This window comes from Elephantulus edwardii, unplaced genomic scaffold (assembly GCF_000299155.1).
Source record: "Elephantulus edwardii isolate Elephantulus edwardi_28Jun2011 unplaced genomic scaffold, EleEdw1.0 scaffold00096, whole genome shotgun sequence".
In the NCBI taxonomy this organism is placed as follows: Eukaryota; Metazoa; Chordata; class Mammalia; order Macroscelidea; family Macroscelididae; genus Elephantulus; species Elephantulus edwardii.
In genome coordinates this window covers 10,667,159-10,682,218 of record NW_006399846.1, presented here as the reverse complement: position 1 = coordinate 10,682,218, position 15,060 = coordinate 10,667,159, and the positions used below count along the sequence as shown (strand labels likewise).

The following is a 15,060-nucleotide window of genomic DNA, read 5'->3' as shown; positions in this document are numbered from 1 at the left end:
TCCACTCTTCCCAAGCCACCCTTAGCTAGGTCAAAACTTCTTTGACCACCTAAGAACAAGTGATAAGATACCAGCCACAGGCTCAAGAGTCTACACAACTTCTTGGGCAGCTGAACTTCAGACCAGCTTTTAATGTCATCTACCCAAACCCCTTACAGTCATCAGGGACTAGGACACAAGCTAGAAGAACTTTATTCTTCTTCTGTCCACCAGCCAATTTACAAGTCCTTCCTCTTAATTAGCTACTCCAAGCTAAGTCCGAGGTGTGCTTTTGCAGGTTCATTAATTCTCTATAATAGCTCGCTCACGAAATCCTCAAAGATTATTACCTTTACTAGGAACTACCTAAAAGCAGCTGTGGTGGCACAGTAATTAAGCACACATCTGCTAATCAAAAGGTGAGCAGTTTGAAACTACAAGCTGCTTTTCAGGAGAAAAATGAGGCAGTCTGTTTCAGTAAAAGATTCACAGCCTAACAAATATTATGGAGCAAGTCTACCCTGTGATATAGTCTCTAAGAGTAAGATCTACTCGATGGCAATGAGTTCAGTTTTTAGTTGCTGCAGTTACATACCTGTTTATTATAACTGGAAAGAATACAAGCCAAGAGACATATCAGACCAGGTCTGATTAAGTTTCCTGCATGAGACTTCCATTGTCTCCAGAGACATGCCACATCCTCTCCCACGTAAGGATGTTCTCACCAATCCAGGAAGCCCCCAGAGAGAAAGCTCCAAGGCCTAGGGCCCCTTCCAAGTTATTGTAACATCAATAATATGTATGACTGGAACCTCAATACAGATGCAGAAATCAATCATATGTATGATGGGTTCCATCATCCCTCCTCCCTTTCTAAAGGTTGCTGCCAGGGTTCAACTCATATGCATGTGCTTAAATGTTGCCAGGCAATTTTGGAAAACAAAAGAGACTTTGATGGCTCAGGAATTCCTAAGGTTATTTTCAGAAACCAGTGCCAAAGAGCAAACCCAGGTTTTTCCCCCATATATATATTAAAGTGTAATCTTTCTGACCATCTTCTTATCTCTCTCACCATCCAGCACCAGTGGGGAAATGGAGACAGAAAGTTATTTGGAAAGATTTGTAAGCAGAAGAGAAATTTTTGAAGGAACAAGGCTGTTGGCTTCAGCTCCACATTTGGGGTTACTGTTGTGGTTAAGTGCCATTAAATCAAGTTGGAAGATAAAGAAAAGGACTTTCCTCAACCTTCTTATCTCCAGTGTGGGAACAGGGGAAAGTTGGAAAACCAGTCAAATTTAGAACCTTGGAGGTGAACCCCCTTAGCTCCAGGTAAGGCTTCCAATGAAGGCTGGGAGAAGGGCAGAAGTCTTTGGAAGGAGAAGAAAGCTAGATGGTTGGTGGGGCAGAGTGAGGAATGGGGCATAAAATATTAAGTAGGTTCCAGATAGAGTCAAAGTGCCTTGACTGGTGTATATTACTCTTTTTTTTTTTTTAAATCCCATTAGATTGCCCACAACCATCCTATTATCACAGGTTTTGACCTGAGGAGACACCTGCTATACTGATTATAAAGGCTCAAGGTAAAGTTTCTTACATTGGAGGTCCCCACACTTCAAGTACACCATGTTTGTGATATCAATGTCTTAGTGAAAAGAAAGCAGCAAAAAGCACATACATGTGATTTATATCATGCAAACCAGCCACAATTCTGAATCATCAAGACAGAGGCAGTTATTGAAACACTCAGGGTGTGCCCATGTCTAATGCCAGGTCTATGTAAGGTATTAAACACATAGTGCCATTTACTTTAGCCTTTTCCTAAGTGGTAACAATAACAATTTGAAATCAAAAGTTTCATCAATTAGTTATTTTTTAAAAATATACATTACAATAAGATAACACATTTAAAAATAGTCATCCTTTGGTGGTAATTATATTACATTTTTGGGAAATACTTTTAACTAAGTTATTTATATTTAACTATGTGTATTTCTTCCATTCAACTATTGAATTCCTGAGGTCTGTTTTACTCAGTACTTAGTTCACTGTCAAAGCTCAATAAATATTTGTCCTCTCTTTGGTTTGGTTAACTTCAGTGATGGAGTAAGTGATCAAAAGGAGGTAATTTCCTGTTTAATCATTTGTCAGGCTTGGGTTGTACAGCATTTTCCAGTAACAGTAATGGGAAACAAAAATATTCGTATACTTTCTGTCCTTGCTGAGATGAGTAACATTTTTACAAGTTTAAGAGTTCATTTTCAGACTATAAAAGAGAGCAAAACTGTTTGGCTTATGCAGGGATTCAACCATTATAATGACTTCATGGTTGCTTTTCTTTTCTATACCGAGCAAGCATTGAATACAATATATACTTGTTGTTGAGTACCATTGAGTTGGAACCCACCCATAGCTAACCCTCCAGAGGGTTTTCAGAGGTAATTGATCTTATGGGAAGAGTTTGCCTTTCCATATCCTGTACAGCAGCTGGTGGATTTGAACTGCATGCTTTTAGGATTTCAGCTTCTTACAGCTAGGCCACCAGAGCTCCCCATATAGTCATTAGCCAGAAAATTTTAGTTGAATAACTAGATGAAATGGCTTAACAACAGTTAGTAAATCTTTCCTATCTTTGGTAAATCATAAAAAAAGAGAAACTGGAAGACATCACATTTATTCAGCAAGTAACACACTACTACTGTTAAATTACATGAAATTTGTTCTAACCCATAGCAACCCTATGCACCATCCTCATAAATGTTGCCATGTTTGAGTCCATTGTGGCAATCACTGTGTCCATGTGGTTGAGGTTCTATCACTTTTTTGCTAACATTCTACTTTATCAAACATAATGTCCTTCTTCAGAGACTGTTGCTGTGTACAACCAAATCAGAACTGATCTTCCAGTGGGTTTTCAGAGGCAGTTAATCGGACGAGAGGAGACTGCTCATCTTTCTCCTACAAGGTATCTTTGGATTGCCAGAATACCTCCTTACCACCTGATCCCTCCTAATAACATATCCTAAATGCTTAAGATGAAATCTCACAATTCTCATTTCTAAGGAGCATTCTGGCTGTACTTCCTCCAAGACAGACTGGTTTGTTCTCTGGGAAATCCATGATATAGTCAATCTTCTTTGCTAATACCAAAGTTCAAAGAGAATTGATTCTTCTTTCGTCTTCCTTATTCATTGTTTTGTTGCTTTTTTAAATTTTTTTTTAAATTGTTTTGCTTTTGCATGCATGTGAGGTGACTGAAAGTACTGTGGCTTGGGTCAGGTGCACTTTAGTTCTCAAAGTGACATCTTTGCTCTTTAACATCCTAACATCTTTTGTAGCAGACTTGCCCAATGCATACTTGGATTCCTTGACTATTGCTTCTGTGGACATTGACATGTGGATCCAAGTACAATGAAAACTCTGACAACATCAACCATTTCTCCGCTTATCATAAAGATACAGTTGCAAGGTAGTTGTTTTTTTCCCCCTTCATGTAAGGTCTAATCTATACGGAAGAATATAATATTTGATCTTCATGGTTCTTCAGTGAGTCTTTTATGTCTTCTTCACTTTTTTAAAAAAATTTTTTTGTGTGAGTGTACCGTCAAATCAGATCTGACTGGTACAGGAGGAGACTGTCCCTCCTTTCCCTGCAGAGCATCTGGTGGATTCGAACCGTGAGCCTCTGGGAGTCTTCTTCACTTTTGAGCCAGCAAGGTTGTATCATGTGCATATTGCATGTGCACTGTAGGTCAATGAATCATCATTGAGTCTTGATGCCATGTTCTTCACATAGTCCAGCTTCTTGGATTCTTTGGTCATCATGCAGATTGAATAAGTATTGTGAAATTATACAACTCTGAGGCTCACCTTTTATTTATTTTTGGGTAAAAGTTTACAAGTCATACTGATTTTTCATATAATCATTCATAGACATTTTGGTTTATGACATTAATCACCATTGATTAAGATAATTATTTATTAAGTCTAATAAACCTATAATAATTATATTTATAAAAATACTGCTATAACAATTATGATTTTATATTGCCTTTCTCTTCATCCAACTTCTCTATATATTCATTTTTACTCCCTTTTCCTTCTCTTCCAATCCCTGATATCTCTCCAGATTGACTCCATGTGAAAACTTTTCCTTAGCTTTTTATAATAGTGGTCTTATACCATAATTTTTTATAATAGTGGTCTTATACCATACATTCATGACTGACTTATATCACTTGACATAATTTGTTCTAGATTAATCTTTGCTGTTTAATATTTCACAAATTCTTCATTTTTAGTGATGCATAATACTCCATTGTATGTTTGTACCAGCATTTTTTTAGCCATTTGTCCATTTCTGGACACTAGATTTGTCCATTCATAGAATAATTATTTTCTATTATAAATAATGTTGGAATAATTATGGGCATGCTTATGTTTGTATTATAGAACTTATTTCTTTGAGGTATATGTCTAGTAGTAGAATCACTGATTCAAATGGTGTTTCTATTCCAACTTTCTGAGGAGTGTCAAACTGCTTTTAATAATAGTTTAAACATTTTACATTTCCATCAACAGTATATAAGCGTTAATCTCTCCACATGCTTGCTAGCATTTGCTATTTGCAGTCTTATTGAAATTTATTATTATTGCTGGCTGAGATGATATCTTACTGTTGTTTTGATTTGCATCTTCATGTGTTTTTTGGCTATTTGCCTTCTTTGGATAAATGTTTAAGCATGTCCTTTGATCATTTTGTAATTGAGCTGTTTGTCTTTTTCTTGTTGAGGTAGTAGAGTTTCCATTGTTGTTGTTATGTGCTGTCACCTGTGACTCAAAGTAACCCAATATACAGCTCTGAAGCCTGCCCTGTCCTGAGCCATTCTCACCAAATCCGACAAACCTACCCCCATTGCCCTAATTACTGTATCAATCTATCTCATCTGGGGTCTTTCTCCTGTGCTGTCTCTCCACCCTTCCGAGCATGATGTCCTTCTCCAAGCATTAGTCTTCCTGGCCATGTGCCATGTGTCCATGCTCTATGTGAGATGGAGTTTCAAAATCCTGGCCTATAAGTTCTATAAATTTTCCAGGAAACTCCCATTAATTTTCTAGACATACTACAATTTTTTTCTTGTTTTTGAAGTTTTCTATAAATTCTACAAATGGAATCCTTTTTGAGATGTGTCATGATGCACATCTTTTATGATTTTAAACCATGCCATATTCTCCTGTTCTGTTTAAACAACTGTCTCTGTACAGGTTCCACATAGAGCACAACTACATATTCTGGAACTCCTATTCTTTACAATATTATCCATAATTTGTTATGATGTACACAGTTGAATGTCTTTCCCTAGTCAGTAAAACACAGGTAAGCGTCTTTCCGGCTCTGGTTGTGCAATAGTTGAGCATTCAGCTACTGATAGACGGGTCTATGGTTCAAACCCACCAGCCACCCAAGAGGAGAAAGATGTGGTTGTTTGCCTCTTTGAGAAAAGACTGAAGTTATGTCCTAAGTCAGATCTGACTCGTAACTGACTTTCTGATACGTTTTCAGAGGCTGTGAATTGCATGAGAGCCCTGTAAACTCTAAAGGGCATTTATACTCTATTGGTTGTTATGAGTTGGAATCAACTTGATGGTAGCATACTATGCTGTTGTTTTTATGTGTCATCCAGTCAACTTCAACTCATAGCCCTGCTCTATCCTGAGCCAATTTCACTGTCTCTGACACGTCTACCTCCATTATCCCAGTCACTGTGTCAGTTTATCTCATCCAGGGTCTTTCTTGCTGTCCCTCCACCCTTTCATGCAGGATGTCCTTCTCCAAGGACTAGTCCCTTCTTGCAACATGCCCAAAGTATGTCATTGTAGAGGCTTTACATATCTCCTATGGATTTTATGTGGCAGCTGCCATGTGAGGAGAGAGTAAAATGATACCTCTGGGGACAGACACCTCTATGTGTCCTTAACCAAAGCTCACATTCCTCAGAAGACCACAGTTACTCAGTTCTCAAATAGGATCCAAGATCTAATTTAAGCCAGAGGACTGAGATATGAAGAAATTAGTGGATAACATTCTTATGAACAAAATAAATAAATAAATGACAAAATTAAAGTGGTGAATAAAATACCAAAATAAACAGTAGAAGAAAGAGAAAAGACTTCTACCTGAAGAAAAGAAAAATATCCCTATCCTTTAGTTATCTGCTGGAAATAAAGAGACAGTTAGCAAGAGCTAGTTAGCAATTTCCTCCTCCTTAGTTTCATCTACTTTTTTCCTTGTGAATATTTTGTTCAAATATAAAAATCCTTATCCTGTAACCCATCAGAACATAAAAATTTTTTCTTTCATGTCTGAAGAAAAGTAAACTGTTTCCATAGCAATTAATGGTTCAGCGAAGGTAAGAACTAAGTGAAATAAAAAAAAAAACACCCCCCCCCAAAAAACACTTAAGAGAATGAAAGAAGGAAATAAACTCAGAAGAATAAAAAGACAGGCCACAGACCAGGAGAAAATACTATTAAAACACTTATCTGATAAAAAGATTTGTATCTAAAACAAAGAACTTTTAAATCTCAACAATATGGGGGAAAAAATCCCAGTTTAAAAAAATGAGAAAAGATCTCAGCAGAGCTCTTACTAATAAGATATACAGATGACAAACAAAAATATGAAAGGGTGCTCAACATGGGGGACCTTAAAGGAAAACAACAGAGAAATAAATACCTCTGCCCACCTATTAGAATGGGTAAAATATGAAACACTGCCAGCCCCAAATACTAACAAATCATGTGAAGCAACAAGAGCACAGCAACATTCCGTTTTGGTGTGGATGCAAAATGGTCAAGCTGTTTTAGAAGGCAGCTGGCAGTTTCTTTCAAACTGAACCACAGCCTTAGTAAACGATTCAGCTTTCATGTGTCTTGGTATTTAACTAGTTGAGCTGAAAATATCTGTCCACACAAAAACCTGTACACAAATGTTTATAGTAATTTTACCCACTTTTAAAAAAAAAATTGGAAGCAACCTAGATGCCCTTTAAGAAAGTGAGTGAATAAACAGATTGTAATACATCTATTCAATAGAATTTCAATCAATGATCACATGAAAGGAGTTATTAAGCCACAAAAAAGGTAGGGAGGAACTTTAAATGGATATTGCCAAGTAAATAAGACAGTCTGAAAAAACTGCATATTATGAGATTCTAACTCCAGCATTCTGGGAAAGGCAAAAATACAGACAGTAAAAAAGATCAGTAGTTGTCAGGGATTTGGGCGCTGAAGGGAAGAATATATAGGTGGAACAAGGGACCTTGAGAGCAGTATATTATTCTGCATGATACTGTAGTGATTGTGACTCATGGTGACCCTCATTGGGTCTTTGAGGCTATACATTTTTACAGAAAACTGCTCATTCTTTCTCCTGTGGAAGGACCGGTGGATTTTAACCACCCCACCTTTTGGTTAACCTACTATGTAATTTACTACACCACTAGGCTCCTTTTGTCAAAACCATAGAACTGTACAAAGAGTGAACCCTAGACTTTAATTAATTATGTATCGTTATTATACATTCATTAGTTGTCACAAACGTACCACACTAACGCAAGATGTTAATAATAGAGGAAATTGTGATGGGGAAGAGAACATATGGGAGCACTCTGTACTTTCTCCTTTATTTTTTTGTAAAGCTAAAACTTCACTTAAAAACAACAACAACAATAACACCTCTTAATTCATTTTTTAAGAGAGAGAAAGAATACTTCCAAGGTTCAGAGGATCTAGATTAAGGTCCTGACCCTTTCATGGATTGATTGAGGGACCTTAGAGCTATTGTTGATCCTTTTAACCTGTGGTTTCTTTGCCTTATTCATCCAACAATTTTTTCCCCAAGGGAGTCTTGTGTACAAGAACTAATTTAAGCACATAGGTATAGGGCAGTGAATAAATGGAGAGGGCCCTGCTGTAATGGATTTTGTGATCTAGGAAGAGAGAGACAATAAATAATAAATTAAAAAATATAAAACATATAATGCAGCCTGGGAAGTAGGAGGTTCAGAGACAATAATATTTGAGTTGAGATCTATCTATACTAGGAATTTGCAAATCCAAGCCAAACAAAACCAAAAACCCAAGGAAAGATATTCCAGATAGAGGGACCTCTGAGTTGGGATCACATTTGAGGGTTTGATGATAATCACGGACAATGATACTAGATGTGGAATTGCTACTAGTTCCATGTATTCTAAGTAATTTAAAAAAGTCCCCAGACAGTTGCAAGAGGTGAAGGGGTGGAGCTCTACTAGGATCCTACTGTCCTAATACACATACACATACACTTCATACCACGTACACATACCCTGTGCTTCACCATAAGCATCTACTTTTAATCTGAGTTGCTGCATAAAGTTTTGTTCAAAGAGCAGGTTCTATGGCCAAAAAGAAACCAAAAATGGTTGAACACAAGAATCCTTTTCTGGTCCTAAACTTTTTGCATTTATGAAAATTGATCACACAGACTTTATGATCACTTTTACAGAAGGGCTGGTTTTTCTCCACTCAGTTGACAGAAACGTGGAACGCTGATTCCATTGACCAGATTCTCCTCTCACCACAGCATTCCTTTTTCTTCTCCTAGTGGGGAACTGGAGCCTCTGAGAGGAGTCTGATGCCTTCCAAGCCTGTCCCAGGTAGGGAAGGGCATGCATTTCTCTCTCTTCCCAACAGAGTGTATGAATTTCCTTTCCTTGGACTGCCCAAATGAGACGCTCTGTGTGCTGCACAGGAGAGCTTTGTGAAGACAGCTAAAGGAAATAAATCCAGTTTTTTGCAACCTGTAAAATGCAAAGTTGGCTAGCCGCCTCTCTTCTTAACTCAAACTCATATCTTTCCTTGTCTCCAGAGAACTACCAGTCGGTTCTCAAATAAGCCTCTAATGTCCTGGGGTTTGGGGAAAGGCACTGTGCAGAATGTGAAATAATTTTCTGGTAACATGGATCTAATTAGCTCTTTGACTGACAAGAGGAAGCAGAGGCCAAGAGGGATTTAAACAATCTGCTTCTTGCATATTTCAAAACAAGTGAAGAACCAGGCAGGGAAACAGAAAGAGACAACAGACAATGCCTGGGCAAGGAGAATGGACTAGGGAGCGTTTGGAGAAAGGCGGGTAAGTGAGAGGGGGATAGTGGTGAGGGAGAGAGAGAATATCAAGTGACCAAAGTATTAATCTATTTTTCTTCCAGCTTTGTCTCTGCTTCAAATTTCCCCTCCTCTCTCTACCAAAAAGAACTTACTTGAAGGTTGATGATTTCTCTTTCTGATTCCATTCTGCTGCCCTCAAGTCTCTTCACATGCACTGGTGTCGGTAACAGACTGCGTGGGTTACTCCAGGCTTTGCTGTCTGAGTCTCTGCTGCTTTCTTTGGGTGGGAGAGCTCACACAGCTGGCGGGACAGACCTGCTATTCATCCATCTGATGTGGGATGCCTGTCTTGGCCTCAGCCTCTGGGGGAAACGTACGCATGCATGGATGTGTGCACATATATGTGTGCTGGTGGTGAAAGGACACTGAAAGGTGGTCTTTGAAGTGGTAGTGACAGGATCCTTTTCTCTAGTGGCTCCCAATGCCCCTTCAGTCCCAGTGGAGCTATCTAAGGGCATCCAGCCTGCTTAGTTGTTGTTTGTTGTTGTTGTTTTTTTTTCCTGGCAAAACAACCCTGAATATTTATCAGAGAAATTATACATATATAAATAAACCTAGCCTGAGGATGCGGACTTACTTCATATTGGTGGACTGAATGGGATCACAAAGGTAGGGTGATCTCCAGCAAATTCTTGGGACTAAGGCCCAGTTTAGGGACTTCAGTTATTCTTTCTTTTATTTCTTCTATCGCTAAGAGTAAAAACAAAACAAGACAAATAATAATTTACTTGATAGGCCTCAAAGTTCATAAGTCATTTTAACATCCTGAATGAAAAAAAATTATGAACAGATTAGCTGATACCTTCAGTTTTCCACTTTATTAGTAAAATTGTACTTTAAAATCTGGCTTTTCCAAGTTGTTGCATTTTTCATATTTTCAAAAGAAAGCTACCAGGGGTGAGTCTTTTTTTTTTTTTTTTAATTTTCTTACTCTCATTTACCTTAGAGGCTTAAACTCTTCTGGCTTGTCCCTGAGGCTAGTTTTAGACACAAGCTTGTATTTGTGTGGGTGTGGGTGTGTCTATTGAGTACGCAGAGGGTTGCTGAGAGGGAATAATCCACTTTAGACTTAAAGAGGTGGGGTAGGAATGGGGAGGAGGAGTACAGTCACCAGGTTACTCCCATCATGCTCAAATGTGTCTTTGCAGGGGGTGGTAGTGAAAGAGGCAATTTCTTTTAAGTGATCTAAGTTCCTTTTAAGTGCTCATCCTTCTGGACAGTGTTTGAGGAAGAGTTAGACAATGGAATGAGTAGTAGCAACCCTATGTACAACAGCCCTGAAACCTGCTCTATCCTGTGCCGACTTTATTGTCTTGGACACACCCACCCTCATTACCCTAGTCACTGAATCAATCCATCTCATTGAGGGTATTCCTGTCTTGCGCTGTCTCTCCACTCTTCTAAGTATGATGTCCCTCTCCAAAGACTTATTCCTTCTTTCAACATGTCCAAAGTATGTCAGACAAAGCCTAAGAATCCTTGCCTCTAAAGAGCAGCCTGGTTTCACCCTCTCTAGGATGAGTCTATTGGTTCTCCTGGCAGTCCATGGTATATTCAATACTCTTCCAGCACCACAGCTCAAAGGCCATCAATTCTATTTCTATCATCCCCAGTCATTGTCCAGATTTCAGATGCATAGCAAGTCATTGCAAAGACCATGGCCTGGATCAGTATGTTGTTGTTATGTGCCTTCAAATTGCCTGTGACTCATAGCGACCCTATGTACAACAGCCTTAAACCCTGCTCTATCCTGTGTGTCAGTCTTACTGTCTGACACACTTACGCCCATTACCCTAGTCACTGAATCAATCCATTTCATTGAGGGGCTTCCTCTCCTGTGCTGTCCCTCTATCTTCCCAAGCATGACATCCATTTCCAAGGACTGGTCCCTCCTTGCAACATGTCTAAAATATGTCAGATGAAGCCTCAGAATCCTTATCTCTAAGGAGCAGCCTGATTTAACCTTCTCCAGGATGAACCTGTTTGTTCTTTTAGCAATCCGTGGTATAGTCAATACTCTTCTCCAACACCACAGCTCAAAAGCATCAATTCTCCTTCTTTTATCCCTAGTCATTGTCCAGCTCTTTGTCGCATAGCAAGTGATTGCAAAGACCTTGATCTAAGACTAAGGTGCACCTTAGTCTCCAGGCTGACGTTGTTGCTCTTCAGTACTTCGAAGAGCTCTCTAATAGCCAACTTTCCCATCGCAATATGTCTTTTAATTCTTGGCTGCTGGTGTCAAGAGTGTTGATTGTGGAGCCAAGCAAACTAAAGTTGTTAACAATCTCAATCTCTTCACCTTCTATCATGATGCTGCCAATTGGCCTAGTGGAGAGAATCTTTGTTTTCTTGATATTGAGCCTCAATCCGTATTGAAGGCTTTATTTCTTGACCCTCTGCAGCAAGAGCTTCAGGTCCTCCTTGGTTTCAGCAAGCAGGGTTGTGTCATGCCACATTTCTCCTCAAAGAGCCCAGCCTCCAAGATAATCTGTTCTGAATATAGATTGAAAAGGTGTGGAGATAGGACACATCCCTGGTGTACACCCTTCCCAATTATGAACCATGCAGTGTTTCCTTGCTCTGTTCTGACTACTGCCTCCTGGTCCAATTATAGGTTTCTCATTAGCACGATCAAGTGTTCTGGGATTCCCATTCTTCTCAGAGTTAGCCACAGCTTGTCCACAGTCAAACACCTTTGCATAATCAATGAAACACAGATAGATATTCCTCTGGTAATCCCTGCTTTCAGCCAAGATCAGTCTAACATTAGCTACAATATCCCAGTTGGCACTTCTGGCAGTTCTCTGTTGATGTGCTGTTCCAGTCATTTTTGGATGATCATCAGTAGAATCTTGCTTGCATGTGGTATTAATGATATTGTTCAATAATTTCCACACTCTGTTGGATCACCTTTCTGTGGAATGGCAACAAATACTGAGCCCTTCCAGTCTGTTGGCCAAGTGGTTGTCCTCCAGAATTCTTGGTACAATTTGGTAAGCACATCTAGGGTAGCATCTGTTAGTTGAAATATGTCAGTTGGTATACAATCAATTCCTGGGGCTTTATTTTTTGCCAATTCTTTCAAAGCAGCTTGAACTTTCTTCTTTACCACCACAGGTTCTTGCTCATATGTTGTTTCATGAAATTCTTCTGTGTCTGCCAATTCCTTTTGGTACATTGCCTCTGTATACTCTTTCCATCTTCTTCTTCTTCTTCTTCTTCTTCTTTTTTTTTTTTTGGCTGAGTACAGTGTACTTTCTTGATGGTACATAACAAGATGGGCTCTCTAAGCCCCTACACTTTCTTAGGGGGATTTGATGGAAACTTGTGCCAAAGGTGTGAGATTCTCAGTGTGTGGGAGGATCAAGTTGGGGCAAAGACTCCCCAGCAGCTGAGGGTCTCTCTCTCTTCTAGTGCTATTGCTGGGGCTGGTGGTCCAAGGGGCTCTTATTCTTTGGAGGTCATGTGAACCGTCAGGTCAATCACCCGGTTGCTATAGCCAAATTCATTGTCATACCAGGAAATGAGTTTGACAAAGTGGTTGTTCGGAGCAATGCCAGCCCCAGCATCAAAGGTGGAAGAGTGGGTGTCACTATTAAAGTCACAGGAGACAACCTGGTCTTCAGTGTATCACAGGATGCCCTTGAGGGACCCTTCTGATTCCTGCTTTACTACTTTCTTGATGTCATCATATTTGGCAGCTTTCTCCATATGGCAGGTCAGGTCCATAACTGACACATTGAGGGTGGGGACACAGAAAGCCATGCTGGTAAGTTTCCCATTCAGTTCAGGGATGATCTTGCCCACGGCCTTGGCAGCGCCAGTAGATGCAGGGATGATGTTCTGGCCATCAAGCCACAGCTTTCTAGAGGGGCATCCACAGTCTTCTGGGTGGCAGTGATGGCATGGACTGTTTTCATGAGTCCCTCTACAATGCCGAAGTTGTCATGGATGACCTTGGCCAGGGGAGCCAAGCAGTTACAGGTGCAGGAGGCATTGCTGACAATCTTGAGAGAGTTGTCATACTTTTCATGGTTCACTCCCATCACAAACATGGGGGCATCGGCAGAAGGAGCAGAGATGATTACCCATTTGGCACCACCCTTCAAGTGAGCCCCAGCCTTCGCCAAGGTTGTGAAGACACCAGTGGACTCCGCAACATACTCAGCACCAGCATCACCCACTTGATGTTAGCAGGATCTCGCTCCTGGAAGATAGTGATGGATTTCCCATTGATGACCAGCTTCCCATTCTCAGCCTTGACAGTGCCGTTGAACTTGCCATGGGTGGAATCACATTGGAACATATCGACCATGTAGTTGAGGTCAATGAAGGGATCATTGTTGGCGACAACATCCACTTTGCCAGAGTGAAAAGCAGCCCTGGTGACCAGGCACCCAAATGCGGCCAAATCCATTCACTCCGACCTTCACCATCGTGTCTCAGGGATGCGGCTGAGGCTGCACAAGAAGAGAGGCCAATCTGGATCGACGAGGAGTAAAGAGCCTCCATCTTCTTTTAATACTTCCTAGATCATTTAATATTCCCCAAAGCATCCTTAAATATTGCAACTCAATGTTTGAATTTGTTCTTCAGTTCCTTGAGCTTAAGAAATGCTGAGCAAGTTCAGCCCTTTTAATTCTCTGACTGCAGCTCTTTGCACATTTCATTATAATACTTTGTCTTCCTGTGCTGTCTTTTGAAATGTTCTGTTCAGCTACTTAATATCTTGATTTCTTTCCTCTGCTTTGGTTTCTTGGCACTCTAGTAAAATATTCAGAGTCTCTTATGACATCCATTTTGGTCTTTTCTTCCTCCTTTGTAATGACCTTTTATTCTTCCACAACTCACTCATCTGGCCTTCACTCCTTAGTGTTCAAGGCCTCGAACTGGATCAGTATATGTCAGTCTAATATAAAAAGCAAATGTTTTCAGGAATTTTTTTATAAAAAGGACTTTCTTTTTATTTTATTATTTTCTGTGTGTGTACCGTCAAATTGGATATGACTGGTACAGGAGGAGATGGCCCCTCCTTCTCAGGCAGAGCATCTGGTGGATTCAAACCGCATATCTCTGGGATTGCAGTGCAGCTTCTTACCACTAGGCCACCAGAGCTCCCCTTGGTTTCAGTAATTTAAGTGGTAAGCACTGAGTCCAGTTTAGTCTTTCAGATATCTGCCTCACCTCTACTCCAGAAGATGCTATCTAGATACATGGAGGAAGAATGTGGCTTATATCACTCTTGGTGACACAGGATGCATCCTGTGGCTTTTCCATCTCTGACATCTCCACTAATTTTCACTGCAGAACTTCTGGGTGGGGCTGGACTTTCCTCTTGATTTGCTGATGGCTGAGAAGAGACTGGTCCTGTTCTAGACTTCCCATTGGCATGGTGTCTTCAAACACCTGGTCAGACAGCCTGTGGTTGGTAATTCACAGTCCATTCTATTCTTTAGGGCCGAGTGATCTCCTTTGTTGACCCTTCCTAAATTTGGCTTTTACGGTGATGTAGATCATCCCAAGACCTGGCTATGACTCATGCATGCTCCCATCCCAGTGTTACCAGCTTAGTGGTCTACCCCTCTAACAGACCTTCAGTTAACACTCCTGTTCTCTGTTGGACACATGGGAACTGATGATCACCTATTGATGGTCACAGGAAAAAGGCAAACACAGCTCTTTTACTGGCACAGTTTGCTCTGAGGGGTTTCTCCAGGCTGGTTCAGGGGCAGCTTTGAGGTGATTGATTTCCAGATATCAAAATGATAATGAACTCAAAGAATACAACTGTCAACCAAGAATACTGTACCCAGCAAAATTATCCATCAAATATGAAGGACAGATCAAGATATTCCCAGAAAAGCAAAACCTAAG

The 15,060-nt window shown here is 40.1% G+C and overlaps 1 protein-coding gene across 1 annotated transcript in view; it reads right to left on the bottom strand.

Annotated features, from left to right (window-relative positions):
- Positions 1 to 13,622, bottom strand: part of NINJ2 (ninjurin 2) — a 159,261-nt gene extending 145,639 nt beyond the window's left edge. Inside the window, 3 exon segments of the mRNA XM_006891376.1 lie at positions 9,279 to 9,343; positions 9,346 to 9,444; positions 13,577 to 13,622. Coding sequence (XP_006891438.1) covers positions 9,279 to 9,343; positions 9,346 to 9,444; positions 13,577 to 13,622 — 210 coding nt within the window.
- Between the last annotated feature and the right edge of the window lie 1,438 nt (positions 13,623 to 15,060).